At 53.5% G+C, this 27991-nt stretch overlaps 1 protein-coding gene across 1 annotated transcript; it reads right to left on the bottom strand.

The window, feature by feature from the left end:
* Positions 1–1297: 1297 nt before the first annotated feature.
* Positions 1298–27980, bottom strand: PATZ1 (POZ/BTB and AT hook containing zinc finger 1). The gene is given in 7 exon segments (XM_087913564.1): positions 1298–2918; positions 5686–5823; positions 12665–12836; positions 16262–16333; positions 21060–21123; positions 26543–27557; positions 27560–27980. Coding segments are annotated over 7 exon segments (2187 nt in total). The 5' UTR covers positions 27867–27980; the 3' UTR covers positions 1298–2499.
* Positions 27981–27991: the final 11 nt, after the last annotated feature.

The raw sequence follows: 27991 nt of genomic DNA, 5'->3' as shown, positions 1-27991 counted from the left end.
GTTCAATTCCCAGAGCCAGGAGGGGGTGAACGAGACCCTGAGTCTCACTTGGCTCCTTCCCACCAGGAGGCCCTTGGCCCCCAGCCCAGAGCAAATCTTATCTCTCCTTCCCTGCACTAGTACAGTTGCATTGTGGTGTCACCTCTAGGTGTGATTGGAAGGAGGTTTGCGAGCTGCGGTTAAAGCTGAATCCTGCTGCTGTTGACCTCAACGAATGACTTGGAAGGAAACCCAGTTAGGCAATGGAACTGCAGAGAGGACAACTAAGTTATTTTCAAAAGAAGGTGGCCCCATTGTTGGTGACTGGGCTCTCTGGGGCAACCGGTCTTGAGGGCTGCATATATCCCTGTGGAATCACAGACCACAGGCATGAAGCAGTGGGGGAAGGGGGCAATTGGGCCTTTAGTCTGATCTAAGGCGGCTTAAGTTCCCAGAGACAAAGTTAAGCATAGAGCATGGGGTCGCCAACCTTTTGGACCTCAGGGACTACCAAACTCATTGTTTTAAAACCCGTGGACCAGAGACCCTGGGAAAATCCCCAAAAGTCTGCAGGAAAATTCCCCACCCCGTTTTCCTACCGATCGATCATTCTTTGTGTGGGATCACAGGATACCATCTCCAGCTCCGGGGGGAAGGGAGAAAGAGAGAGACTTTTAGCTTCATGCAAGGAAAACAGCAGAAGTCTTTCTTTCTCTTCTCCAAACTTCACCAGAAATGAGTCTTTGTGAGACTTGTTGTGCCAGCGCAGCCTCTTGGAGCCGGAGGCCTTGAGGTTCCCAAAAACTCATTTCTGGTGGAGTTCGGGGGAGAGAAAGGAAGACTTTTGCTGCTTTCCTTGCGTGCAGCCAAAAGCAGAAGAAGTGGGAAGCGGCCGGGTGGCCAGGCCAGGCGCGTGGGGCAAGTTGGGGCAAGTTCCCCCACTCTGCCCTTTCCCCCTCCCCTCACAACCTCGTGTGGTTTGCAATGCAAGCGACGCAAGCCTTGTGTTCCCACGGGCCATGTGGGTGGCGCAGCCTTGTGTTCCTGAGCAGCCTGGATTAATTGCTTTGGGGGTGGCATTTGTCTGCGGATCACCAAAATTTTTGCACGGACCACCTGTGAGGGCTGTGAGTTGGTGACCACTGGCATAGAGGGAGGATGCACACACACACACACACACCCAAGGTGGCAGTCAGAAATGGCACCTTCCCACCAGAACGCTCTCTCTTCTGCCATCAAAGCACAGAAACAATCCCTGCGCCAAACAAATAAAAATAAATTTAAAAAATTTAAAAAAGACAAAAGGAAGTTTATAAAGTAACATTCTAACTTCTTTAATGCAGTCCAATCCAATAATTATTTTCTGCTTTGAAATCACTCGGTGAACTCTCTATTTATTTGCACGGGAGGTTGGTGGTACAAAAAAACATTTATCTTCTAATTGAAACGGTTAAAACTTCTGGAGGTCTTTATGCATCAACCAACCAAGGGTGCTCTCTTACCTTCTTTTAAATTTAAGCTTATTTCTCCCACCCCCAACTTCCTTTCACTTTGCATAACTATATTATCCCGTAGACTTAAAAACAATCAACTAGGCAAGGTTTTAATTATGATACATCTAAAAAAAATTAATCCTACCCTAAATGACTGCTGCTTTAAGAGCTCTCTGTATAATTGCCTTGGAAGGCATCTCAGTAGCAAATCACTACAACAGGTCCTAAAATCATAAATGTAATAATAATAATAATAACCATAATTATAAGAGAGAGAGAAGAGAGAAAGAGAGAGAGAGAGAGAGAGAGAGAGAGAGAGAGAGAGAGAGAGGGGGAACCAATGGCCATGTGTTGAGGATCATAAAAACAAGCCAACCACACAAGTGAGGTGTCCCTGCACAAGGTCCTCCGGGAAACCGCTGCTAGGCCCTCGCGGGGATCTCGGGCAGCCTTCTGGTCAGCTTGGGATGTCTGGGGGCACCTCTCTGCTTCTTGACAACTGCCCTGTCTTCTTTGAAAGGAAAACCGTGGCTGGCTTTGAGAAACTACGCCTCCCGTGAATTTTCCTTTCCAAGGAAACAGCCACACTCCCTACCGGGTGCCACGGGGGACACGTGGCTGAGCAGGCGGGATGGCCAACGTGGGAATCCTGAGCAGAGAGAGAGGCCGAAGGGCAGAGGAGCGAGCGCTGGGCTCTTTTGCCAGCTGAAACGCGGCATCTCCAAATTCTGGATCCAGCTTTGGGGGCACCTCTCTTGTTCACAGGGGTCTCTGCTAGCCTTCTGCTCAAGATCCCCGGCCCCCTAAACGTCCACCCTCATGAAGGGGACTCTGCAGAGCGTTAGCGGGAACCTTGTCTCCATCCGGGGACGGTTTTGGGAAGAAAAGAAAGAGGAGGAAGGGTGGGCACCTCAAGGGGATTTAAGTCAACCTCTCCCCACTCTAAAACTGCACCTGGCACCTCACAGCCATCTTCTCTAGAAAATAAAAAACTGACTGCTGCTGCTTCTTGAGAGCCGAGGCCGCCTCACTTTGCGTCTGGCCCCATCGCTTGCTGGTCGGCTTCTGGATCCACCAGAGACGAGGCAAATGCGGACTGCACGATCTGAAACCCAAAGGATTCCAGGAGAGACATGTTCTGTTGGGGGGAGAAAGGGGACCCCAAGGCGGAGGCCAAGTCCCCTAAGGGGGCCCCCAAGGAGCGGACATGAACTTTCTGTATGTGTTTGTTGAGATAGGACTTGGATCTGAAAAAGCTGCCACATTCGGGGCAGGGGTACTTCTTGTCCCCCTCTGACTCCAATTTGTTTTTGGTGACCACCATGTCACAGGAGAAGGAACCGTTGGCGTTCTGTTTCTCAGGCGTCTTGAGGTCGCTGGCGTCCGAGAGGTCTCCGTAGGAATCTGAGCTCTCAATCTGGTCCGAATGTGAGCATTTCTGGCCTTCTAGGAAGAGAAAGAAAATGGCGGTTTTCAAATCCGACAGGGGCCACCCGTCTCCCAGGGACGCCCCTCCTCTTTCTTCTATCCCAGGCAGGGGGTAGTCTAGCTGAGAAGTGCAGCCGCACAGCTCTTCCCTTGAGTAGCCCAAAGCACGAGCCCAGGAACGGCCAACCATGGCAACTTTTGAGTCTCGTGAGCTTCAACACTCAGAATTCCCCAGACAGCAAGGACAGTTGGGGAATTCCGGCAGGTGAAATCCACAACTTGACAATCTTAAAGAAGGATACAGGCCATAGTGGCCCCAAGGGGCTCTTAGCTAAATTGGCCCGATTCAAGTCCAGGGCAGATTCCAAACCTGGGCCAATCGCCCTTCGAGATGGCCACGTCATCAACGTGCAACAAAACGCCCAGGTTCCAATCGCTTTGTGAAAGCCTCGCCCCCTGGACTTATCCACCGCGGCTGCTGGCACCTTTATGGGCAAGGAGGATGGGTCCACGGTGTGAAAGTGCAATGGAAAACAAGGGACAGCCCCCACCCCCACTTCGCAATAGAGAAGCCGGCCTCTGCCAGAGAAGTGCAGCGTCCTGCAGGCCAAGCTGTGAGGAGAAGCCGTCTGTGAGAATCTGACCGCAAGGAAAGTGGCCTGCAGACCCCAAAGGCTCAGCGGTTCCTCTGGGTGGAAGCCAGGCACACTGAAGAGATGCAGCGGATGGGGCCCCCCCTCGAGGCTGTGCCCACTTCTATCCAGGGTGGATTTAAAATGGTTTTTTAAAAAAATAAATAAGGATTTTTATTTAAATTTGATTTTTTTTTATTTTTATCAAATTTATTTTAATAAAATGCTTTTGGAGTAAAAATCTACCTAGAGATAGTTTTCTGTTTATGATACATTAAAGATTTAGTTTATTCAGCATGAAAAGGAGCTTAGCTATGTAGCACGAGGCTGTATGTTTTGCAATACGGGGACTATCGACGAGTCAACAGCAGGTCAGAGGAGGAGCTGCTGCGGGGCAGAGATGACAGTTGCTCTTTAAAAACTATTATTTAAATCGAATTGATTTGCATCCAGCCTTTTTACTAGCGATATAAATCAACTTGATTTAAATCAAGTCCACCCTGATCCACTCTCCCATCTCTGTAACCCGTAAAATAGGCAGCTGCCCTTCCTGCCTGTAACGGCCTCCCAAGCTGGGCTCCCCCACTCGGCCGTTTGGGCCCAGGGTTTTTTTCCCTCTGTTTGGGATCCCAGCCACCGTTTTCATAGGTGGGATGGACCAGGCCGTGCAGTGAAGCCTCCTGAAGTCCATTTCTTCGGGTGCGGCATGGGACGTGTGAACGCAGCATTGTCTGTCTTGGGGTTTGCCATTTGGAGCGAGCAGGGCCCAACTGGGAAGCGGCTACCCTACGTTGCCATGCCCCACATGGGGGGGTGGAGGTGGGGGGAGAGGGGCCCTGCAAGTCTGGCCCCAGCAGGCCTGAGCTGTCCTGGGGGCACATTTTTTGCACCCCGAGGAAAAACATCACACCCGAACGAAAGCTCGCAACACGATCAATCAAGTCCCATTTTTGGCCTGAACCAGAAAGCAACCTCAAAACCAGGGGGGTGATGGGCAGCGATGACATGGCAGCCACAGGTGAGACTTAGAGCCCTGCTCCACAAGGGGGGGGGCTGGGGGAGGCAGCTGAGGCGGCACCGAAGAGGACAAAGTGTGGAGAAGAACGCCCCTCTAGCAACAACTTCTAAGTTCCTTTCCTCAGCAAGCAAAAACCAGGTTCCCCCCAGTAAACCCAGAGAAAGGGCTCGATTCCAGCATGACAAAGGGGTGGGGGGTGAGGAAGGGCCACCCTCCCCCTAGGAACAGGAGCCTGGAAACTCTGGTGGCCACTCCCAGCACCACGCAACGGCCTTCCCGGGCTTCAGAAGCCAGGACCTTGGGCCCACTCCCCCTGGGCGAGGCTGCCTTTGACTGCAGGGCCTGCAGCCGGGAGCCTCCCTGCCCATCCGCATGAGGTCAACCGGAGCCCCACCGCTTCCCTGACCCCTACGGCTGAACCCCTGTCTGGGGGCCACCAAGCGGTCCTCCCCGTGAGCAGCCTGCCCAACCCGGCCTTCTGCCCCGAGGGCTCCCGGGTTTCCCTGCCTGATCGGAGGGAGGGGAGTGAGAGTCAAGCCCCTCTCTCGCCATCCAGGAGGCAGCCAGAGCTTCCTTGGCTGCAGCACTGATGTGGACACCAAGAGGTCAGCCAGAGGCCCTGGAGGCTCCAGGGGACCTATTCAGAAAATGCACTTTCTCCAGGAGGTCCTGGGCTGCCGGTCTGGGATAGGTGCGGGAGTGGGGGTGGGTGGGGGTGGACACCCTTGTGGGGAAAATGGTGAGGAAAACGCTCGTTTGAGGGTCAGGAGGACCTCACCAGAACACATGCTTCAAAATTGCTCTCCCATGCAACGAACACCGAACACAACGGAGCACAATGCTAGAGAGGCCAGGGATGCCCTGGGTGGAGGGAAGAGCTGATCTGTGTCTCTTCAGCCTGATAGGGAGGCAGGAACCGTCCCCCCTACCCCCTCCCGAGGCAGCCGAGTCCCAGCGGGGGCCTCCCTTCCCAGAGCCGGTGGGTGCCTGCCCTGGACGGCCTGGGCCCAGCCTTCCCCTGCTCCCTAAGTCCTTCGCTCGGTCCTGTCCTCGGCCACGGGACGGGCCCCTGGCCGCCCACTTGCCGCCGCCCCCACCAGAGTCCTACGCCGAGATCGGGGGAGGGGTCGCTTGCCTTTGATGCCATAGGTCCTGACGCTGTGGAACGCCGCTCCCCCATTCGGAATGGGCTCCGGGTGCCTGGAGACCTGGGGAAGGGGAACACCGTGGTGGGTTTTAACATGGACCTTTAAGTAGGAGGCAGAGGAGAAACCTAAACAAGACAAAAGGAGATGAGATCCTGCCACCAGCACCGACGCGCCTCTGCCTGTCCACCCTCGGACCTCTCTGGCCGCTCCCAGGACTGGCGCGACGGGTCTTGGAAGAGGCAGCAGCCCGCAGAGGGTGCCTCTCCTTTGTGCCCCTCCGTTGCGGGGGAAACGGCCCAGGAAGGATGGAGTCAACAAAGGAGAATATTCGTAGCTCCGGGCTGGAATGAGGATCCTCGGTGCTTTTTGGGTTGGTTGTTTCCCTGCAGACCATTGTGTGACCCAACTGTCAACTCATAAAACGTTTTGTATGCATGTTTTATAGTTGACAAAGAAAGAAGGGGAGGGGGGGGGGAGTTTGAAAGAGCAGGCGGCAGTGTGGAATCAAAAGTACATTCCACTCATATTTTCTTTAAACACTGATTAGATGACTGAAGCTTCTGCCACCCAAAAATCTTAATTGGAGAGCATGATTGACGACTCTTGGCTATGGACGTGTTTCATTGGATGATACACCCAGAGGGGTTGGGGGTGGGGAAGCAGGATCAAGGGTGACAGTGAATTACGTGTCTCAGAGTTGGCTAAGCCCAGGTAAATGCCGGACGTAGAATGTTACCTTCAAGGAAAACTTTTTTATAGTTTTGGGAGTGTGGCTCGAGGCTCATGATTGAATTGGAGTAACTGCCGGAATCCTGACACCAACTAGGTAACACCATCCAGGTGAGCACTAGCACTGATGGTGTTACTTTCATTATGACCACAAGGGAGCCCCAAATTTCCATAGCTAAGCAAAGTGGCTGTTAAGTGAGTTTCGCCTGATTTTACCATCGTTTTTGCCCCAGTTGTTAAACAAGTCGCTGCAAGGAAACAGCCAAGCTCAGGGAGATGAGGGGAACCTTCCAGGCCCAGCTGATGCTGCAGCAAGACACGCCAGGACCTTGGAATGCATTCATGGCCCGTGTCCCTTCCAGAAAAATCGCACACCAGGAATACCTTTGCGCACTCAAGTCTGCTCTGCTCTGGGAGGAACCTAATAGCTATCTGGTTGGCTGTCCGGAACAGGCCGAAGTGAGAAACTTTGTCCGAACACGTCAAGACCAAGGAGAAGGGAGGTCTGCTAACTTGAGCACCACCAGGCAGGACAGGAGAACCTCTTCAGAATTCCCCACCAGCAAAGCTGCCACTCCTGAGACACCAGGAGTCTCAGGTGAGGCCTGGCAGGGATGAGACCCGGAAGACCCTGCGGAGGACACGAACCCTCCTTCTCCAGATGGCTGTTGGTCGAACACCCCAGGAAGAGCCAGGTGGCCTTTGAAAACAGAAGCCCTCTCTCTCCTGCTGACCGCATCCTCCTGAGCTCCGCAGGGTCTCTGAGGACGTCTTGCTCGCATTTCCTGCCCTTCCAGGGAGTCTCTTCTCTAGGCCGGTGCCTGAGACCCTTAAGTAGTGGGACAAAACACAGGTCCTTCCACCCCTCGAAGCCCTATTTCTCAACCTTGGTAACCTCCTCAACTTTGGCAGCTTTAAGATGGGTGGACTTCAATTCCCAGAATTCCCCAGCCAGCAAAGCCAAGCGCTAAGCCAGGCGTCCCCAAACTTGGCGGTTTTAAGACTTATGGACTTCAACTCCCAGAATTCTCCAGCCAGCATAGTTGAGGTTGAAGTCCACAAGTCTTAAAGTCGCCCAGTTTGGAGACCTCTTCCCTAAGGCAAGAAGCTCAAGACATGCCGTTCTCATGTCTTTATGTTTAAATTTTTCGTTAACGGAGAAAACCAGGCCTGTGTGCAGGGACCGACCCCCTTTGGCCCCCACAGCCTGCTGGGACCACCTGATCCTCAGCAATGCCAGGCAGCCCCATTTTCCTGATGCTATCCCCCCCCCCATTTCCCTTGGAAGGAAAGAAAGGGCCGTCTCCGGCTGGGCTTGGAATGCATCCGGGGCGATACTCCCCGGAACTACTCCCATCTGTGGTGACTCGGGGGGCAAACCCGCCTGGCTGCTGAAACAGACCTGCCCCCTGTTCCTGCCCCAAAGTCTCCTTCGGTGAGTCGGGCATTTCCCCCCGCTGGGGAAGGAGAGGAAGACAGCATCGCCAGGAAAATTGGACCCCCCCCACAAATCGGATCTCTGCCCAGGAAGCCCATTAAGCTCAGTGGAAAGCGGGGCGGGGGGGGGCAGCTGGAAGAAGCTTTAAAGCCCCTCCCATGGGGAGAAAGGCACCTGTCCCTGCTGCAGCGGCAGCCCTCCTTCCTATCGAAGGCCACACCTAGAATCCTGCGTCCCGTTTTGGTCTCCACACTATTCAAAAGAGGTTGAGACTCTAGAAAGAGGGCAGAGAAGAGCAACCAGGAGGATGAGGGGACTGGAGGATGAAACATATGAAGAACAATGGCAGGAACTGGGCCTGGCCAGTCTAGGGAAGAGAAGGACCAGGAGAGAGAGGAGAGCATCTTCTAATATTTGAGGGGCTGCCCCAGAGAGGAGGAAAGGGGTCAAGCTATTCTCCAAGGCGCCTGAAGGCCAGACAAGGAATAATAATGGATGGGAACTGAACAAGGAGAGATTCAACCTGGAAATAAGGAGGAATTTCCTGATAGTGAGAACCATCAACCGATGGAACAGAAGTTGCCTTCGGAAGTTGTGGGAGCTTCATCCCTGGAAGCTTTCAAGAAGAGACTGGACTGCCATTTGTCAGAAATGATGTAGGGTCTCCTGCTTGGGCAGGGCGTTGGACTACAAGGTCCCTTCCAACTCTGTTAATCTGTGTCTATCCTTCTGGGGTCCTTGCACAGCTGTCTGTCTGTCTGTCTGTCTGTCTCTGTCTCTCTCTCTCTCTCTCTCTCAGCAGCTCCAGCACCAGAGGCCGTTCTATCTCAATTAAGGGGGGACAGTCCTGGAGGGGTGTGTGTGCTGGCACAGCCCTCCTTGCGGGCAAAGTGCAGTGCCAGGCTGAAGTGACCTTCTCTGTGGGCTACCAGCGTCAACCAAGCCCCATATGCAGGTTGGGAACCAGAAGCAGGAACTCGGTGGCCTTCAGTAGCCCTCCGGCTGAAACGTCCAACAGCAGCTGGAGGAAGCCGGACTGGGGGCTTGGCATTCTTTGGACTGGTCCGGTCCCAGCCGAGTGGCAGGGGATACCAACTCCTCTGCGTGGGTCCCGGGAGAGGCACAGCAGAGGGAAATAGGGGGTGACCAGGGGTGCAACGCCTAGAGTAGTGCTGGCGTCCAAGGAGGACCGAAGGCCTGGAGTTGCGGTGCAGAAGGAGCCCTGTTCCTCAACCTAAGTGACTCTGCAGGGTCCCTTGGGGTGTTTGGCCCACAGGAGGGGGGGCCAAGCTGGTAGGGCAGTCAAGGGGGCACCCTGAAGAACAAGGCTCAACCTTCCTCCACCAGAGGGGCAAGAGGCTGGGCAGATCGAAAATGACCGGCGTGTGCTGTCTGGATGTCCACCAAGCAAGCTCCCCGGCCCCCGTGTCTCCAGGCAGCCTTTCCCACCCCATTTCAGGTGCCGCTTCCTCCCTTCTCAGCTTCAGCCCCAGTTGGGCTTCCTCCCTTCTCTCCAGGTGGACTTCCATCCTGCCGCCTGCAAGTTAACCTCAAATCTTGAACAGTCGTGAGCAAACAACAATGCATCCAAGCAGGAGGTGCCTCTTAAGTCAAGGATGCCCAGCCACACTCAGAGCAGTGGCTCTCGGCCCCGGGGCTGAATGCCCCCTCCCCAGCCCCCACCCCAAATTACACCTAGGAAGCTCTTGCTGAGATCCCCCGCAATTTCGGCCTAGGAACCGGTGTCCTCTGCCACAGGGTTGTCTCCGAAGTTTGCAACGGCAAACTCCGTGGACCTCCAACTCCCAGAATTCCCCAGTATCTGCTCTACAATACGGTGTGGCCTCCTCTGCTCTTTTTTGGAGAATGCCGTCCTTCTCCTTCTCTGGCACGTTTCCTCAGAAGGCTAAAACATTCCCTGGTTCCTTCATTCCCCACCCCCCATTTCCCCTGGTTCTTCCGCTCCAACCCTCTCCGCTTCCGTGCAGTGGGGGTCTCTGACAGGCAACCCTCCAGTCTCTGTCGGAAGAAGACCTGCCGTGAGGAGAACTCGCCGCTTGATCCATTCCACTGGCTGACAGTTTGCACACTCGGAAAGAGCCTCCCAATGTCTAACCCGAACCTCCTTCCTTGTAGTTTTAACAAACTGGTTCTGGTCTTACCTGCTGGGACAAAAACAGGTACTCACTCCTCTAAGTCAGAGGTCTCCATGGAGGGAGCCCTGCTCTAAGTGACAAGCCTTCAGAGATTGACTTTCAAGAAGAGACTGAATTGCCATCTGTCAGAAATGGTGTAGGGGGGTTGGACTAGATGACCTACAAGGTTCCTTCCAACTCTGATTATCTGTTATTTGTGATTTCCAGACCTTCCCTCATCTTGGTAGCCTCCCTTTGAACTGGATCCAGTTTGCCAGCGCCCTTTTTCAATCGTGGTATCCAGAACTGGACACACCTCTTCAAGTGGGATCTGGGTCGAAGGGAGCAATTAGGTCCCACGACCGTGACTCTACGCTCCTATTAACGCATCCCATGCGCTTCGTCTTCGTCTTTTTTTTTTTTTTAGACTCTGCATAGCACTGCTGGATCATGTCAGATCCTAGAATGCCCTTTTTGTATTGTTCTCTTTAATCCCTTTCATCCATGGAGGGGTACGGTGGCCTAGTGGCGGAGCTCTCGCCTCAGGAGGCTGTGAGTTCGATCCTAGGTAGAGGCAGACATTTCTCTCTCTGGGCACACTAGACTAATTTTGTCTGCTGGACAAAAAAACTCCGCACTGGTGACAGGAAGGGCATCCGGCCAGTAAAACACTCTGCTAGCTCCTTTCAGTTGACCAGACTCCACCCTACAAGGGATTACAAGGTTACTAAAAGAAAAGAAGATGGATCCCTTTTAGCCGTCCTTCCCGTCCTTCTGTGCTATCTGCAAACTTTGCAACTTTCCCTTCAACTCTCGCACCCAGGTCTTAGATAAGTGCTGAGCAGCACAGGGCCTGGGCAGTCCACTCCAAGTGCCCCTCACCTGGAGGGGATCCATGAAGTATGGTGATCGATCTCATAGTAGTATGGCCCGACTCACGCACTGCCATGCGATTATGGAGAAAATTAGGAGAGACTTCCTGACTGATTTGCTAATCTCCTGGAATACCACGTCTAGAGCAGTGGTCCCCAAAGGGGGCGGCGGGATGCCTGGGGGGGGCGCTAAGAGGCAAGGGGGCCGGCAGGGGGGTGTTCGAGGGGCCGGCCCTGCAGGCTCACCCATTTACGGTTGCACCGCACCAGAGCCGGTGCCTTGAATGTGGCAGCACGTTGGGAAAAGCCACCGCCACTGCTTTCCCAAAGCGCTACCGCTGTCGCATTGTCTGTCTGTCCATCCATCCGTCCATCCAAAAGGTCTGCCTGCCTGCTTGCCTACCTACCTACCTACCAATATAGATCTATCTATCTACCTACCTACCTATCCATACATTCATCCAAAAGGTCTGCCTGCCTGCCTGCCTGCCTGCCTACCTACCTACCCGCCTGCCTGCCTTTCTGTGTATCTATCTACCTACCTATCCATGCATACATCCAAAATGTCTGTCTGTTTGTCTGTCTTCCTGCCTCCTTGCCTGCCTGCCTGCCTATCTATCCATACATTCACCCAAAAGGTCTGCCTGCCTGCCTACCTACCTATCTATCTACCAACAACTGGCCGTTAACTGAGGACCACTTGTATTTGGTTTGCCAGCCACCTGGCCACGCCCACCCAGTCACATGACTAGCAAGCCACACCAACCCAGCCACATGACTAGCAAGCCACACCCTCAAATTAGGCCAAACCCGCCAAAATTTGAATCCCACCCCTGGGTGTGTGGGGCGGGGGGCACCGAGGATGACTTTGTAGCACCAAGCGGGCAGTGGACTGCAAAAGTTTGGGAACCGCTGGTATAGATCATTCCCCTGATCTGCTAAACCGCCGGTCCCCGTTTTCCTTGCCTTCACCACCATCCCACAAATGCAGCCGGTTCCTCAGAGAAAGATCCTTTCGCTCCTCCGGGAGTCTAAATAATTATCCCCTGCAGTCATCCAAACCGAGCCACCTAAGAAATGCAACAGCTTTAAGCCCTGGATCGTGTCTTTTGGGGCTACGGCTGCAATCTTGCACAGGCCCACAGAGGGGGAAAAGGGGTGGGGAAGAACCACAGAGCAGAGCCAACCCCACCCCATGTTTGGAAACGTAGGTCACGGCCCCGAGGCTGCAACGGGGAAGGTTCTTCCACGCTCAGCGAGGCTGTTCTGAGCGTGAGAGAGAAAGAGACGCCTTGCAGAGAGGAGCAGCCGTCCCTGGTGGAGGGAGGACACTGCACGCTGGTTTGCGCTGCCCACCCCACCCCGCCCTCACCTGCCTTCTTGGAAATGCGGCGCTCTGGGAGAAGCCCCTGGAAGAGCCCTGGGTTCCTGCCCCTTGCCCAGGACCTCCTCTTTTGAGGTGGCTCGGAGAGCAAGGCGGGGCCCTGGGGTAGCTGGTTTGTGCATAGGTAGCCCCCGCTCTGTGCCCAGAGCTTAATGTTGGTGCCTGGAAGGCCTGAATGAAAGTCCAGAATCACCAGGGCTGCAGCAACGGAAGAGGGCCTGGGGGTCTTTTGTGCCCGAGAGTCAACAAACAACAAGCTCAAGGGGAACATCCTTCTGCTGAATGAGAGAGTTGCTTTCCTCCTCCTCCTCCTCCTCCTCCTCCTCCTCCTCCTCCAGAGACATCGATCGGCTTCGGTCAAGCCACCCTCCCACCCGCTTAACCCACCGGCTGCAGGAGGCCCATTACCTCTGTTGCAGATGGTGCAGAAGTTGCTTGGTCCTTCACTGTGTTTCTTCAAATGATCCGCCATGTACGCGGCCCGCAGGTACTTCCCGCAGACTTGGCAGGGAACTTTGTCTTCGTGGCAAGCCAGGTGGGAGCGCAGCCGGTCCCGGGTGGCAAAGGAAGCATTGCAGGTCTGTGGACAGCAACAGAGGGACATTAGCCGGGCGGGGGCAGAAAAGGGCGAGGTGGGGTTGCCTGACCACAGAGCCCGTAATTCCCCCTTAGCTATAGCCCCACAATGCCACGGGTGGAATGCCCAAACCCAAACTATAGCCCAGTTTCTGCCCCATCTGCCTAGGTGTTGTGGTTCACTGGCATCCTGTGCAGACGGCAGCGGAATTGGATAGCGGGGAAGAACGAGGACCAGTCCGGGAGCCTGGAGAGGACTCGGACGAGGGTTCTACATCCGATGCAGAGATGGGGCCAGGACCATCTGGGAATGGGGTGCTGGAGCCTTCAGAGTCTGGCAGCAGCGAGGCAGAGGACCCAGGGGAGCCTGTTCCCAGTGCACATGTGCGCAGAACTGCTAGAAGGCGAAACAAAAGGGGCAACTCGGGAGTAAGGCTGGGAGGTGACTGGCCCCTCCCATAAGGTATAAAGGACAGGCAAAGGTAGAGAAACCTTTGCAGGAAGCAAAGTCATTTGCTCTGTTGGGATTAAACCTTGAAGCTGTGTGTGGACTTTGTACTTCGGTTGGTTTTTTTTATAGTTCATTTGGCACTTTTGTTGTTGGCAGCAATTCAAAGGTGAGAAAGGTGGGTGCTTATCTCGAGGGACTGTTTGGGACTCATTACAGGCTGGGAATGAACATAATTCCCAGCACTGAAATAAAACAGGAGTTGTTTGGACTAAGCGTGTGCTTAATTACGGTCTTGGAAGCCTTGGTCAGAACCCTAGGGGGCTGCAGGTCCAAGCTCACAGACCTCCCCCTCCCCCAATTCAATTGTGCTCGAGTCAAAGGATGACCAGGACTGCCCTAAGCCAGAAGAACCAAGTCTGAGCCCTTGCACTGAGATCCGGCTGCATCACGGCTGACCCAACTGAAGCCCCATCAGAGAGGGCTCCTCCCTAGCGCGAGAGACTGTCCCTCCGTGGTCTGCTTTTTTTTGTCTTTTTCTCTTCAGAGAGGAAAGGAAGATCCAGCCAGGGAAGCCAAGGAGCAAATGGCTGTGAAGGAAACATCACCAAACCATTTTCCCATGGGCACAAAACGGCCTTCTTTTTCTTGATTTCTTCCATCAAGCTGCCATGAAAACAACAGGGGTGCCTTTACAATACTTGAGGGGAAAGGACAACCTAACACCTTGATGCCAGCGTGTCCCAAACTGGGTGGCCACAGTGGCAATCCCTTTGCACTCGCTCAGGACTTTTGGGGTGGCCTCAACAATCCAAGGGGTTCTTGGAGGAGCCGCAGGACGAGCTGGGAAGCAACCCCCTCCGCCCGAGCTCCTCTCCTCTGGATGACAAAACACCTCCCATAACTTGTAGGGGCATTTGTCGGGCAAATAGTTCTGCCTCTGGAGAAGCAGCACTGCCAGCCATGCCCAAGTTGGGGCACACGCAGGTAGGACCAAAAAAAAGGGAAGGGCTGTGCCGCTGAGCCTGGTAGCCGGGCATCCAAGGGATCCCCCAGGATCTTCTGATGCTCAGCTGAGGGTGCTGACCTGCTCCTGGAGAACCGAGGTGTGCTTAATAGCATTCATGTCTGCAACACAACTGGGTGCAACCTGGATTGCTAAGGTTGCACGAGGAAACGATTCTGGGATTTCAAACGATGAGAGCCAAAAGGTGGCCTCCTTTTCGGGTAAGCGAAGTGAAGACTGAGCCAAAGAGCACACGGGAGAAAACACCAGGAGGGCCCGAAAGCAGAGACCGCAGGAAGAATCCCGAGGGGTCTGCACTCCCATTAAAAGGGCCATTTCATGATCGCTGGGAGTGGATCCCTTTGGATCTGAAGAAGAAAAGATGTTTTTTTTTGGGGGGGGGGGTATAGAGGTGTCCCACTCCAAAGCATCTCTCTTGATTTGCCTGTGAAAGCTGTTCCTCCTCACCGCCATCGATCCCCACGCCCAGCAAGGTCACCCATGAAAAATAAAAGGCAATTTTTATGACTGCAGTGGGAAGTTACCAGGCCATTAAAAAAAAGCTATACATCAGTTACACATCGCAGAGCTCCATTATAGCTATCACCATGGCCATAGGGGAAATCCTCAACGAATGACCACAATCGGAATGGTAAAATTAATTGCTAAATGGTGCGCTCAACAAGTGACCGCATCCAGTTTTACAACTTTTTTCTGCGGTCCTTATGTCAACCGAGACACCACGTGATTATGATTCATGGCCTTTCCTGGCGGCTTCCTTACGGCCTGTGTTTGTCAAAGCCGACCAGAGGGTCTCAAATGGCGATCCTGGGATCCTGAAGCCATTGGGAATGAAAGCTGATTGACAGACATGATCACGTGACCATGGGGACAATGCAACAGTTGTAAGTGCGAGGAATGGTCATAAGTCACCATGAGCCATGGCGGTGCAGTGGTGACAGTGCAGTACTGCAGACTCCTTCTGCTGCCTGCCGGCTGCCTGCAATTTGGCAGTTCAAATCTCACTAGGCTCAAGGTTGACTCAGCCTTCCTCAGCCTTACGAGGTGGGTCAAATGAGGACCCAGATTGTTGGGGGCAAGAGGCTGACTCTGTAAACCTCTTAGAGGGGGCTGGAAATGTCTAAGGGCTATAACTAGTGTTATTGCCTTCCTTCCTTCCTAACTCTGCCCACTGCCAGCAGTTTATTCCTGACTGACTCAAGATTGACTCAGCCTTCTGTCCTTACAAGGTCGGTCAAATGAGCACCAAGCTTGTTGGGAGCAAGAGTAAACCGCTTAGAGAGGGCTGGAAAGCACTGTGAAGTGATGTATAAGTCTAAGGGCTATGGCTATTTTCAGAGATGTCCTAACTTGTAATAGTCATCAAATGATGGTAGTAGAGTATGTTGGGAACTACTTGTAAAAGGAAGAAAAACTATCACTTGGTTTATTTATGTATTCAATTTATATGCTGCCCATCTCCCTAACAGGGTGACTCTTGTCCTGCACATTTGTAAGCAGTCCTCCCCGCCCCACATGATCTCGGGAGGGTTCAGGATGGTCTGCATAAGTCCCACCAACTTATTCCCCGCTCTCCTTCAAGAGAAATTCCCAGCGACCAGTCTTTAAGACCACATTTAATTTGCTCATCTCTCTTGATGCCAAATGACAGCTTATTCCCAGTCAAAATTAAGAGACTGGAAGGTAAAATATAAATAATTTTAAGAGAAGCCAAAATACAAGATCCAAAAGGCAGAGAGGTCAGCTATCAAGCAAGACCTGGAAAATTTAAAATAAACCACAAAATGTCAAAATGCCTTTTAAAAAAGAGTAAAACAGTACAGGAGGCCACTGTTCTTAACCACAGTGGGTAAATAAACAAAAGATCCAGTAGTTTTCCTGTGAAGCAGGGCAAATATAGTAAGCAAAGAGAAGTGTGTTTTTATCGAAACAATAAACAGTGTTTAAGAAATACCTCTTGAAGTTTCAACTGTTCTATGGATGTAGAGGTCTCTGAGTTTATCCCCTGGAAGCTGGAATTTTCCTGCTAACAGGCAGGAAGTAAGAAAGATTAGAAAATGAAGACTAATTCCTACATCAACATCAGTGGGGAAGACTATCAGTCTTCCCAACCCGCCCTCTCCAGACTCTTCCCACTGGCTAAAGGGGAAGAGGTGCACACGGAGGGCAGCGAGAGGGAGATGACCACCAACTGCAGACTCCTGCGCTAAGGCCCATTTCTCTAGCCACTTTGGAGTGGGGTCCACCCTTGGACAGGCTTACCCCAAATCAGCAGTTTTGCTGCAATGTCTGAACCAGCCCCTCCGCCTAAGAAGCTTCTGTTCTCGAGTCAACAGAAGGATTGAGTTGATTGAGTTGTGATTGTGATCTAGGTCAGGGGGACCCCAACCTTGGCCACTTTAAGACTCGTGGACTTCAACTCCCAGAATTCCTCAGCCAGCTTTGCTTGTGGACTTCAACTCCCAGCTTTGCTGGCTGAGGAATTCTGGGAGTTGAAGTCCACGAGTCTTAAAGGGGCCACGGTTGGGGACCCCTGGCCTAGTCTCATCCCATCGGTCACAACAGCCAGCAATTCTGGGAACTGCTTGGCCTCTGAACAAGGGAACGGCCAGTCAGATTGAAAGCAAGACGCGAAGCATCTCTGTTTCGATCTCGGCTCCTCTTGTTAAAGGAAGCATATTTTCCTAAACTGTGCTTGTACTTTTCAGTCACGGGGCCGGAGAGGATCAAACTGCAGCGGGACAGATTCGGCTACCAGAAATCAAGACGGTCCCTGAGGATGGGAGAGGGAAATCGAGTCCCAATAATGATGCCATGTTTCTTTCCTAAGGGGCCGACAATGGGGCATAAAAATACGACATGAATAAATTCATCGCGTGTTCGTACGCTTACTGATCACCCAAAACTTCAATTCGGGAGGCATTTCCAATGTTGACTTGCAATTTAATGTACTTGTTGTTTCTTTAGAGAAAAGCGAACTTAAATTATTTCTTTTCTCGTTTGCATACCTTGTTACACATACCAGAACAAGATATTCTAGCAAAGAAGCAAAAAAACAATAGAATAGAATAAGTATGAAAAATGTTTTTTCTTAACCAACCATTCAGCCTAACTCTCAGCCCCATTGTGAGACTCCCCAGGCCTGGCTATCTTCTCCAACACCGCTACCTCCAGACCCATCCCACCTGGTGCTACCAGCTATGGCAAGGTTGTTACACTTGCTGCTTTCTTCTGCGTGCAAACAGAAGCATAGGAATGTTTCCTGGTATGATTTGATTGCTTCTTGTACCCTATGACTATTATTAAGTGTGGTACCTGATGATTCTTGACTCTTGATGAATGTATCTTTTCTTTTATGTAGACAGAGAGCATTTGCACCAAGACAAATTCCTTGTGTATCCCATCACACTTGGCCAATAAAGAATTCTACTCTACTCTACTCTACTCTACTCTACTCTACTCTAATTCTAATTCTAATTCTATTCTTTAAACTGACCATTTCCTGGTATGATTTGATTGCCTCTTGTACCCTATGGCTGTCATTAAGTGTTGGACCTTACGATTCTTGACTCCTGATGAATGTCTCTTTTCTTTTATGTACACTGAGAGCATTTGCACCAAGACAAATTCCTTGTGTATCCAATCACAGTTGGCCAATAAAGAATTCTATTCTATTCTGTTCTGTTCTGTTCTGTTCTATTCTATTTCTATTTCTAATTCTGTTCGTTAAACTGACCATTTCCTGGTATGATTTGATTCCTTTGTACCCTAGGCTGTATTATGTTGACCTTACTCTTGACCCTGATGAAGCCTTTCCTTTTATGACACGACATTTGCACCAAGACAAATTCCTTGTGTATCCAATCACACTTGGCCAATCAAGAACTCTAACTATCTAACTAACATAGAAGCGCTGCTCACATCTGGGTGTGAGGCCACAAGGAGAAAGACATAGTCACGGGGGCTGGCTGATTAGCTAGGCAGGATTTTGGGGAGGGGGTGTACGCGCCTCCCCATATTGAAAGGACAAAAGGGAGTCTGGTAAGGAGAGCTTGCCCTTTGCTCACCGACAGGTGAATGGAATACAGAATAACGTAGCTGGGAGGGACCTTGGAGGTCTTCTAGTCCAACCCCTGCTCAAGCAGGAGATCCCAATGTCGTTCTGGACAAATGACTGCCCAATCTCTTCTTCAAAACCTCCAGCGATGGAAATACCCACAATAGCCCAAAAGGGTCCCTGACTAAAGCAGACAATAAGAACCTTTGTTAAAGGAAACTTCCCTTGACTTGGAGAATCTCATAACTGATCTCAAACATCCTATTTCTGGAGAAGTGATTGGTAATGCTGGGGGGCATCATCGCTTCAGGGCACCTGAAAGATCATGCAGCTGCTCCAACTCCACCCGTTCTTGGACCTCCCGAGATTTCAGTCCCACCAAGCACGCCTCCTTCCCAACCTTCGGGCAGTCTTGAGGCGGGGCCACTCTTTTACCACGCGCCCACCTCTCCTGTTCGATTATGATACCCGCTACCGGAAACTGGTGCCTGGGTTTGTTCTGTGACGCCCCAGGGCCAATTTGCTCCTGGCACACGTGAACATCTACCTGAGGCTAGAGGGGCCCTAGGGCCGAGCCCCTGTTGGATGGGGGAAGAGACCCAGCTGTGTTCCTGCTTCCCCACATCTGAACGGAAGCAGCTGGTTTTCTTGCCGCTGCCAAAGGCAAATAAACCGTGGTTAAGTCCAGACAAGTTGAAGGAGATGCTGCTAGGATTGGGGTTCAGCTTGTTCTGTACTTCCTTGAAAGAGCAGATCCGCGTCAAGAGACCCCTTGACTGTCGCTGAATTTACAGCCGGCGACAATGGCAAGGAACAGCTCTGCCTAACGCACTGGTTGTGATTATTGGCAATTAGCAACTCCTAGAAAGGGAAACAACCAAACAGGCTAACCTGGAAAACAACGGAGCCCAGCCCTGACAACAACCCCCACCCCAGCCCATGCCAGGCTCAGCATCTTTCAAGGCCAAATACCATCCTGGACCAAGCCCACTTCCCTTCCGGGTGAACGTTCACCATTTCCGGCAAGTAAAAATATGCAAAGCATTCCTATGACCGTTTCCTCCCAAGAGAAACCTGCTAAAGTTTAACTTTGTCAAGCCAATTTTTTTTAAAAAAATACTTTCTTCCCCATTTGCAGGGTTGCAGGGTGTGATTTCATTTTCTGCTTATTCCTGGCTGATTCCAGAAGACTGATTGAAGGCTGCTACTGCCCATTTCTAACAGAATATGCTACGAACCCCACAGCAGCTTAAAACAATCCCGCCCCCTTCTAACTTTACTCAGTTCAGGCTCTTTTGAAACAGCCCCCCCACCCCCACCCCAAAACCTGCAGCCTGTAATCCTCCCAATCTTGGTTTGGGATCAGTTACAGCTAGTCCTCAATTTATGAAAATTGGGACCAGAAATTGCATTGCTAAGCAATGTGGTTGCTAAGAAGGTCATCACGTGACTGGAACTAACTTTACGACCATTTCTTTACCGTGGTCGTTGAGTGAATCTGCTTCCTCTGCTGATCAGAAGCCGGCAGGAAGGCCGCAAATTGTGATGAGGTGATCGCAGGACATTGCAACCCTCGTAAATGCAAGCCAAGCGCCCAAATTGTAGTCACACGACCATGGTTGTGTGTGTGTGTGTGTGTGTGTGTGTGTGTTACAATGGTCATAACTTTCAGGACAAGCCGTAAGTCACATTTTTTAGCATTGCTGCAACTTCAGACCGCTGTTAAACTGAACGGTCGTAAGTCAAAGACTACCTGTGTTATTAATTCTGCCAACAAATCCCAAAATGCAACCCAGGCTCAGTGGACACTTAATCCCCTTTAATTTCCACCAGAGTTCTGGGGCTCAACCAGCCTTTCCTCCCCGCAGCACCCGCCCGATGTGTGCCTTCCCCTCCCAAATTCGCAGCAGCAGCAGCAGCAGCAGTAGCAGCCCTGGGGTCTTCCGAGAGCCAAAGCCCACCTTCCTGAGAGTATCCAGGTTGGAAAGACTGGCCCAACATGCTTGACATGGGGGAAAGGAAATGGGTGTGTGTGTGTGTGTTACACAATTGTGGGCGAGAGGGAAAAAAAAGACCCCTGCAGCCACAGCTGGACGGGAGTTTCACCGTTTCTAACTTGCTTGGTTTTAGTGCAAAGGGGAAAGGGCTTTTCCTTCAAATCCTGTCAGATCAAAAGGACCACAAAAGTTCCACTTTCGGTGGGTTATCTCTGAGCTTTAAACTTCAACTGCTAACAAATTTAGGCCACCGGAAGGAAAACTCTGCACGTGCTTTGCCTGCTCTTGTTCTGCTTCAGCCACGAGGAAGCCTATGAGAGCAAAGCAAGGAAGAAGCAAGAACCGATTCCCGCTGGGAGGTTCTGAAGGCTGCTCAGGCAGGGAGTGGGCATCCAGGGCTGGTTCGTGCTTCCCCCAAACTATGGCCGGTCCTCGGTGGGCAGGCGGAAGAAGAGACAAAGGCTTGGAGAACCCTCGTCTCTAAGTGGGGAAAGCCAAGCTGCAAAGAAAGGGATCCAAGGCTGGGGAGGAGGGTCTTCCAGGGAAGAGGCCAAAGATGACCTCAGGAAGCGGCCAAGAGGCCCAACCGCCTCCGGACTCTACTGCAAGCAACGGCCACCCAGGGGCCCCACCTTCACTGCAAGCGCATGCTCGGTTTTATTCTTATGAACACCTCCACCCCGCCCCAGGGTACCTACCTGGCATTTGTGAGGTCTCTCTGATGTGTGCACCTGCTTGATATGCCCGTTCAGGTGGTCAGGCCTTGAAAAGAAAAACAAGTACAAGCATGACTCCATCTGCAAGCTTGGACACACAGTCCAACCGCCGCTCTCTCGCCAAGGTATCTCCAGAGGTGTGGAGGCACCACATTGATACGGTCCCTGCCCGCCCGCCAATCCCCTGAAGACCCAGGAGGCCATCATGCCACGAGTGAACACGAACTGCACAGGCGTCCAAGAGGCCAGTGGCCTCCAGGCAGGGCTGCAACCAGAAATCTTCTAGAGAAGAGCTCCGGGCCACTTGAGCTGCCGGGCCTGCCTGTCCAAAGACCAACAACGCAATCTAATGGTCCAGCCCTGGGTCCCTTACGTAATTCCAGCCTCCTCGATATCTGTTGTGGTTGGCCGGCAGCAGGTGCGGATGGCTGAGGTCTCGGAGAACGAGGACTCGGACGAGAGGCCTGCGTGTGATGCAGGGATGGGGCCAGGACCATCAGCGACTGGAGTGCTGCCTTTGGAGGTTGTGGAGGCTGGCAGCAATAATGAAGAGGTCCCCGAGGAGCCTGTGCCCAGGGTGCGTGTGCGCAAGGGCTGCTCGAAGGGAAGAGCAGCTGCAGCAGCACAGGCGACTCGGGAGTAAGGCTGCAAAGTGATGGCCCCTCCCTTAAGGGATAAAAGCCAGCCCTCAGAGGTGGGATTCTTTGCAGGAAGCAAAGAAGTTCTTGCACTTCAAATCTTGTGGAAGTTTGGTCTATCCTGGTTTGTTTTTGGAGACTTTTGGCTTTGAATATCTCCTGGCAATTTATCTTGTGCTCTTGGCAGCCTTGCACTTATCAGCCTTGACAGGACTTGCTCTTATCTGGGACAATTAGTTTTAATAGCGTTTTACTGTGAATGACCTGAATTCACAGAGACCCATTGAAAAGGTTTTGCTTGTTATCTCTGTTTTGCATTGGTTTGATTTGAACGAGGCTTGGGTCAGAACAATATCAAGCAGGAGAACCTGATGGACAAGACCCACCTGCCTTCTGCCGGCCTTTGCTCTCCTCTAGGCAGGAGGGGAGTGGGTGGCGGGGAGGCAGGCAGCCCTGTTTCTCATCCACCAGACCACCCGAGCAACCGAATCCCTGCAGCAGAGCCGGTCACAGCCCGTCTCTCACCTAACAACTCCATACTAAGATCCCCTCTCTAATGGTTATTTATGCTTATTTATTTATTTATACTTTGGGTTTCTAGACCTCCTATCTCCCTCAAGGAGGGGTTCTGAATGTACAATATATTTCCACATTTGGAAATTAGTATCTGAATATAGGTCTTTTTAACATCCCTATTTTACTGTGGTTTTAATCTAGGTGAAATGTTAATACATATTGAAAGTCCATGCACACTGTGCCATATGCTAAATAAGTTCTACATCTAAGGAGTGCAGGCCACCTTTGGGGGGCCATTTCCCCCTTCCTCTCACTCCAAGAAAATTTCTGTCTCAGGATCTTAAAAAAGTTGCTTTTTAACAGCTCACATGCAAGCTTACACACATAAGGTTTAGTAAGTGACATTCCTTTGTATGTTTAAGCATCACTTGGCACCTCGAAGGATTTAAAATTTCTAAACCATTAATCGCCTTCATTCGTGATTTAAAATGCATCTCTATAATTTTAGTGTTTAACGCCTGAAACCTTCCCCAAACAGTCTTGAGCGCCATCGCTCGGAAGGAGCCTTCGTGCAATTCTTCAAGCAAGAGTCATTGGGGTCTGTGCCTGGAACCCACAAAATTCTGGGCCAGAAGATAGGAGAACATTGTGGAATTATCTGGAACGCTTCCATTTAAGATAAACAGCATGGAGGGTGGTTGTGTGGCTTGGAGAGTCACTCGGTGAAACAGCAACCTTGTTACAGCGATTTGCTCCTGTAGGACCTGATGCCCGGCTGGACTAGCCAGGCCATGTCCTTCCGCTGGACTCTGAGTTCACCCATCAACCCCAACCCATCAACCCCAACCAACAGCAGGGAGGTGTGCGTAGGACAGTCCCCTGAATAGATTATTTAATGCTTGCAAAACCCATTTAGCAGGCAATGCAACCACAAACAAACTTTCACGCATAACCAGTCGAGTTGGGACAAAGGCGGGAAGAAAGCCTGGCCCATCCTAACATCCGAAGTTGCTTGGAAATGAGATGACCTTCCTGGGCATTTCTGTGCTCAGCCATCGCGTGCAGCTCCGTGGAATTCTCCCACGGGGCTTGCAGTTCAGCAGAGGCAAGGGCAGGTGGGCTATGACCCATTTGGACTTCCTAGTAACCATTCCTGGCCTCAGTGGCCTCCAAATCCAGCAGGTCCTCCTTCCACGCACCAGCACAAGGCAGAAAGAGGCTCCTGGGAGCTCTTGGTCAGAAAACGTGCAGGCTGTACCACGTTCCTGGGAAAACCATGGATCGTGGCCGGAGGGCACCTAGCGCGAGCCCAAGGGAACGTTTTCACTTATTCGGTCAAGATTTCACAACCCTCATCCCTGTGTAGTGTTTGGAAGCGGCAAAAGACTTCTATAAGTGGAGGAAATAAATCCTCAAGGATTCCGCTTGTTACGGTTTTGCTGCCTTCTTCAACTGCCCTCCGTGTTTCAAAGCTGGCGAAGACCCCCATCCTGCTCTGAGAGGGTGGGCTGCAAGACTGGGCCAGGAGACCCTTCGTGCTTGCCCCAAAGGGCAGCTTTTGTGCAAAAAAGCTTGTGCAAAATTCTTTGACCCTGACGTGCGATCTTGCCTGATGGCACCAAGCACCCGCAGAGCTCCCTGTGGAGGATGCTTTGGCAGCAGGACTCTCCAACCTTGGACGTCCAACCCTTTGGACGTGTGGGCTTCAATTCCCAGAATCCCTCAGCCAGCATACTCTTAAAGTTGCCAGAGGTGGAGAGCCCTGCCAGGTATGCAGGTGTTCCCCACTGTGAGCTCTTCAGGTGCTGTGGGCCATCAGTTGGGCTCTACAGAATGACGTCCAGAGGAAAGGCAGCAATCTCACCATCAAGATTGCAGGGAATCTCCTGCACAGAGGCCCAAATCAGGCACCTCCAAATTTGGCAACTTGAAGACTGACGCACTTCAACTCCCAGAATCCCCCAGCCAGGGTTGAAGTTCATCAGTCTTCAAGTTGCCAAATTTGGAGGCCCCTGGCCCAGATCACCGGAGACCTTGCCTATCCTGCAAGAATCTGGAAAGCTCAAGCGATCCGGTAACCTCATGCAGATTCCAGCCACTTTGGATCGGAAAAACCCAGCCTGGGTGGCACTGCGACCCCACAATGGGCTGCTGTACTCTGGCTGGTGTCAACTCTCCCACGCCTTTCTTCTAAAGACAGCCACCCACAACCCACTTACCTGGATGGAAGCCTTGCTAAGCTCAGTGGCGCTTACTTTCACCTACAGGACTGCCCTGAAGGGGGCTCTTGTGGACATCCAAACAGCCTCAAAGGAGCAGTCCCCTTCTTCAGAGGGCTGCAGAGACGCCAGGCCTCGAGGCCACAGAGCTGCTCCCACCTCAGTTCTCCACACAGTGGGTGACTCTCAAGGGTAGTGCCCCTTGCCACCAAGCTCTCGGGAAGGCCCCTGCCGCTTCTGAGGAGAGCAGGCCACATCCAGGCTCACCAGGGGCAGCCCAAGGAAGGAAAAGGGGCCCTTCGCTCCGCAGAGACAAAGGGGCTGCCAGGAAAGGAAGAAGACGTCCATCTCTGTGACTGCGGTGTCGCGAAGGGCAGGTCTGGGAAGAGATGCCACTCGGGCGGAGGCCGGAGGGGCGCCAGGGCCTTTCTGGGACGTGGAGGACTCTTCAGAAAGGGGAGCCTTGCATTGTGCGCGTCACAGGGTGCCCCAGTTGCCATCTTTCCTCGAGCTCCTCTGTGCCAAGGCAGACCAGGCACGCCAGAAGGAAAAATAGCGGCTGGGCCACCTGGAAAAGGTTCCTAAGGCCGCCGGCTGCCAAGCAGGGCTATGCCCGCTCCTAGGCAGATGCACACAAGACTCTTGCCAGGCTCAACGAGGCTCTTTTGTCCCTAAAGGGGAGGGTCCTGAATAGGGGGCTTTGTTGCCCTGTCTGGACAGGTGGCTCTCCAAAGAATTGAACCAAACTGAGATACTCGGATCGAGCCGGAAAGGAGGACATTCATTCAAGGGGATCTCCGAAGCCCCTTTAGATCCACCAGGTTTTCTTTCAGATCCACAGTCGCCTAGAGTTGCCCACCCTTTAACTTGTCAGCAGTCCTGACTCAGGGCTGTCTGGGGAGAGGGAGAGGGGTCTGCTTTGGCCTGCTGCCCATCCCTCACCCTGAAGTGGAAGAGAATCACACTACGGTTGGCTGACTGCCTGACACCCAGCCCCAAATCCGATTTGGCTCAGTTTGTAACGTGGATTTGGCCAGAGTCATTTTCTCCCTTTAGACCAGAAGTCCCCAAACTTGGCCACTTTAAGCCTTGTGGACTTCAACTCCCAGAATTCTCCAGTCAGCTTTGCTGGGTCGAACAGGGTCTCCTCTGTAAAAATATGATTCCCCCAAGCAGGGTAATCTGGTTCTAAATTTTTACTCAGGAGAAAACATTGGGAAGGAAATGTGACCTTCGAGCCAATGGGGTGTCCCACACACCATAGAGGTGTCCCACACACCATAAAAAGGGCGGGGGGAGGGGGAGAAGAAACAGGAAGGACAGGGCCCCTTTCTAGGGAGGAGCTGTGGCAATGACAATCAAGCCCCCCCCCCCTTTTCCCAGTAAACCAGAGCTGTCCAATCTTGGCCACTTTAAGACTTGTGAACTTAAAATTCCAAACCTCCCAGAATTCTGAAGCTGGCTTGGCAATTGAAGTCCACAAGCCTTAAAAGTGGCCAAGGTTGGACATCCCATTCAGGACCATCTGCCACCCTTCTCTCTTTAGGCTGGCAAACCCGAGGAAGCCACTAACTGATGCTCAGGAACCGTGGGAGAAGGCGAGGGGGGGAGGCAGAGGAAGGAGATGTGTGTGTGTGTGGAGGGGATTTTGTGCAAGGGGCCCGAAGCGGGCTGAGCTTTGGGTGCTGCTCTGAAAAGGGCCATTGTCCAGGTGGGACCCTCCCAAAACAGAACCCAAAGCATTAAATCCACACACCCAGCCGGACACAGCCCCACACACCATAAAAAGGGGCCTAGCTAGGAGACTCAAGCGGAGGCCCCAGAACAGGGCAGGTCCCTGCACACAGCGCAGGCTTCACCCCTCCCTGAAGAGCCGGGAGAGGGGATAAAAGCTGCTTTAGCAGAGAGGTGTCCGCTGCGAATGAGGTTGGCGGGTGGGCTAGACTCCCTCCTGGCCTCAACTGCCTGCCTGCCTGCCTTTCCTTCTCCCTCAACCTGCTGGCCCGGGGGCTGTGGGGCGCCCAGAGGGACGGGACGGGACGGGACGGGACGGAGCTCAGCATCTCTGAACCCAGCAGCGCCTCTCTCTTACCTAGAGAAACCTTTTCCACAGCTCTGGCAAATGTAAGGCTTCCCCACCGAACCGTCGTGGGAGCGGACGTGGTAGGACATGCGGTCTTTCCTCTTGAAGCGCAGCCCGCACACCGGGCACGAGTAGGGCTTCTCGCCGGAGTGCGACAGCTTGTGCCGGTTCAGGTGGTAGACATCGCGGAAGATCTTGCCGCAGATCTCGCAGGCCACCTGCTTCCGGGTCCGGCTCCGCTTGCGGGGCGCCTCGGGGTCCTCCAGGCCGGTCAGGCCGTTCTCGCTCAGCCGCGGCGGGGGCAGGTCGATGTAGCCCAGCTGCAGGCTGGTCACGCCGTGCTGGGCTTCGTGCTGCCGGAGCCGGTTGGCGTCGGTGAAGACCTTCCCGCAGAGGCCGCAGGGCAGGATGCCGGCGTCGCGCAGCCCGCCCGGGGCGCTGAACATCACCGAGTCCAGGAGGTTGGCCTTGCGGGGGCGGCCCCGGCCGCGCTTGCTGCCCAGCGAGGGGCCGACGCCGCCCACGCTCTGGAAGGGCGAGGCCAGCAGCGGCGGCGAGAGGGGCCCGGCCACCATGGGCAGCCGGTCCACGCCCTGCAGCACGGGCAGCGAGGCCTGGGCGGCGGCCGAGAGCACGGCCCGCGTGGCCTCGTCCTCGGGCATGCCGGCGATGCCGTTGCCGTTGGGCGCCAGGCCGGCGCCGTTGGTCATGTCCAGCGGGAAGCCCAGCTCGGCGGCGGAGGCGGCGCCGGGGCGGAAGAGCATGACGTCGGGGCGGGCGGCGGGCGGCACCAGGATCTGCACGTTGGACTGCTTGATGACCTCCTGGCAGATGTCGATCACGGAGCGCATCAGCAGGAACTTGGCGGCCGTCATCAGCTCCGGGAAGCTCTCCAGCCGCACCACGATGCGCGACGTGTAGGCGAAGTCCAGGATGTCCCCGAAGACCTTGGAGCTGATGGTGTGCATCTCCAGCTCGCGCGCCCCGCCGCCGCCGCCGCCGCCGGGCCCTCCGCCGGGGCCGCCCCCGCCTCGCCGCCGCCCCCCTCCGGCGCCCCGCCGCCCTCGCCGCCCAGCCCCTGCGCGCTGAAGACCGACTCGAAGTACTCGCTGCAGGCGGCCAGCACGGCCCGATGCGCCGGGAAGCTCTCGTCGCCCACGCGCAGCAGCACGTCGCAGAAGCGCCCGCCGTTCTTGCGCTGTTGGTTCAGGCTGTGCAGCAGGTCGGCGCTGTGCCGGCTCACCTGGTAGGTGTAGCAGCTCGGCGGGGTCGCGCCGCACGGGTTGTTGCTGGCGGCGGCGGCGGCGGCGGCCGCCTCGCTCACCCGCTCCATCGGGGCGGCCGCGGCGCCGCGCTTACCTGCCTGCTGTGCCCGGCGGCGGCCGGCAGGAGGCGCGCGGCCGCTCCCCGTCGAGGGGCCGGAGCGCGCGCCCGTCAAGGAGGCCGCCCGCGCGCCGC

Source organism: Pseudonaja textilis, chromosome 15 (genome assembly GCF_049901715.1).
Source record: "Pseudonaja textilis isolate UNSWEBS1 chromosome 15, rPseTex1.2, whole genome shotgun sequence".
Taxonomy (NCBI): Eukaryota; Metazoa; Chordata; class Lepidosauria; order Squamata; family Elapidae; genus Pseudonaja; species Pseudonaja textilis.
This window is presented reverse-complemented; position numbering and strand designations above follow the sequence as displayed.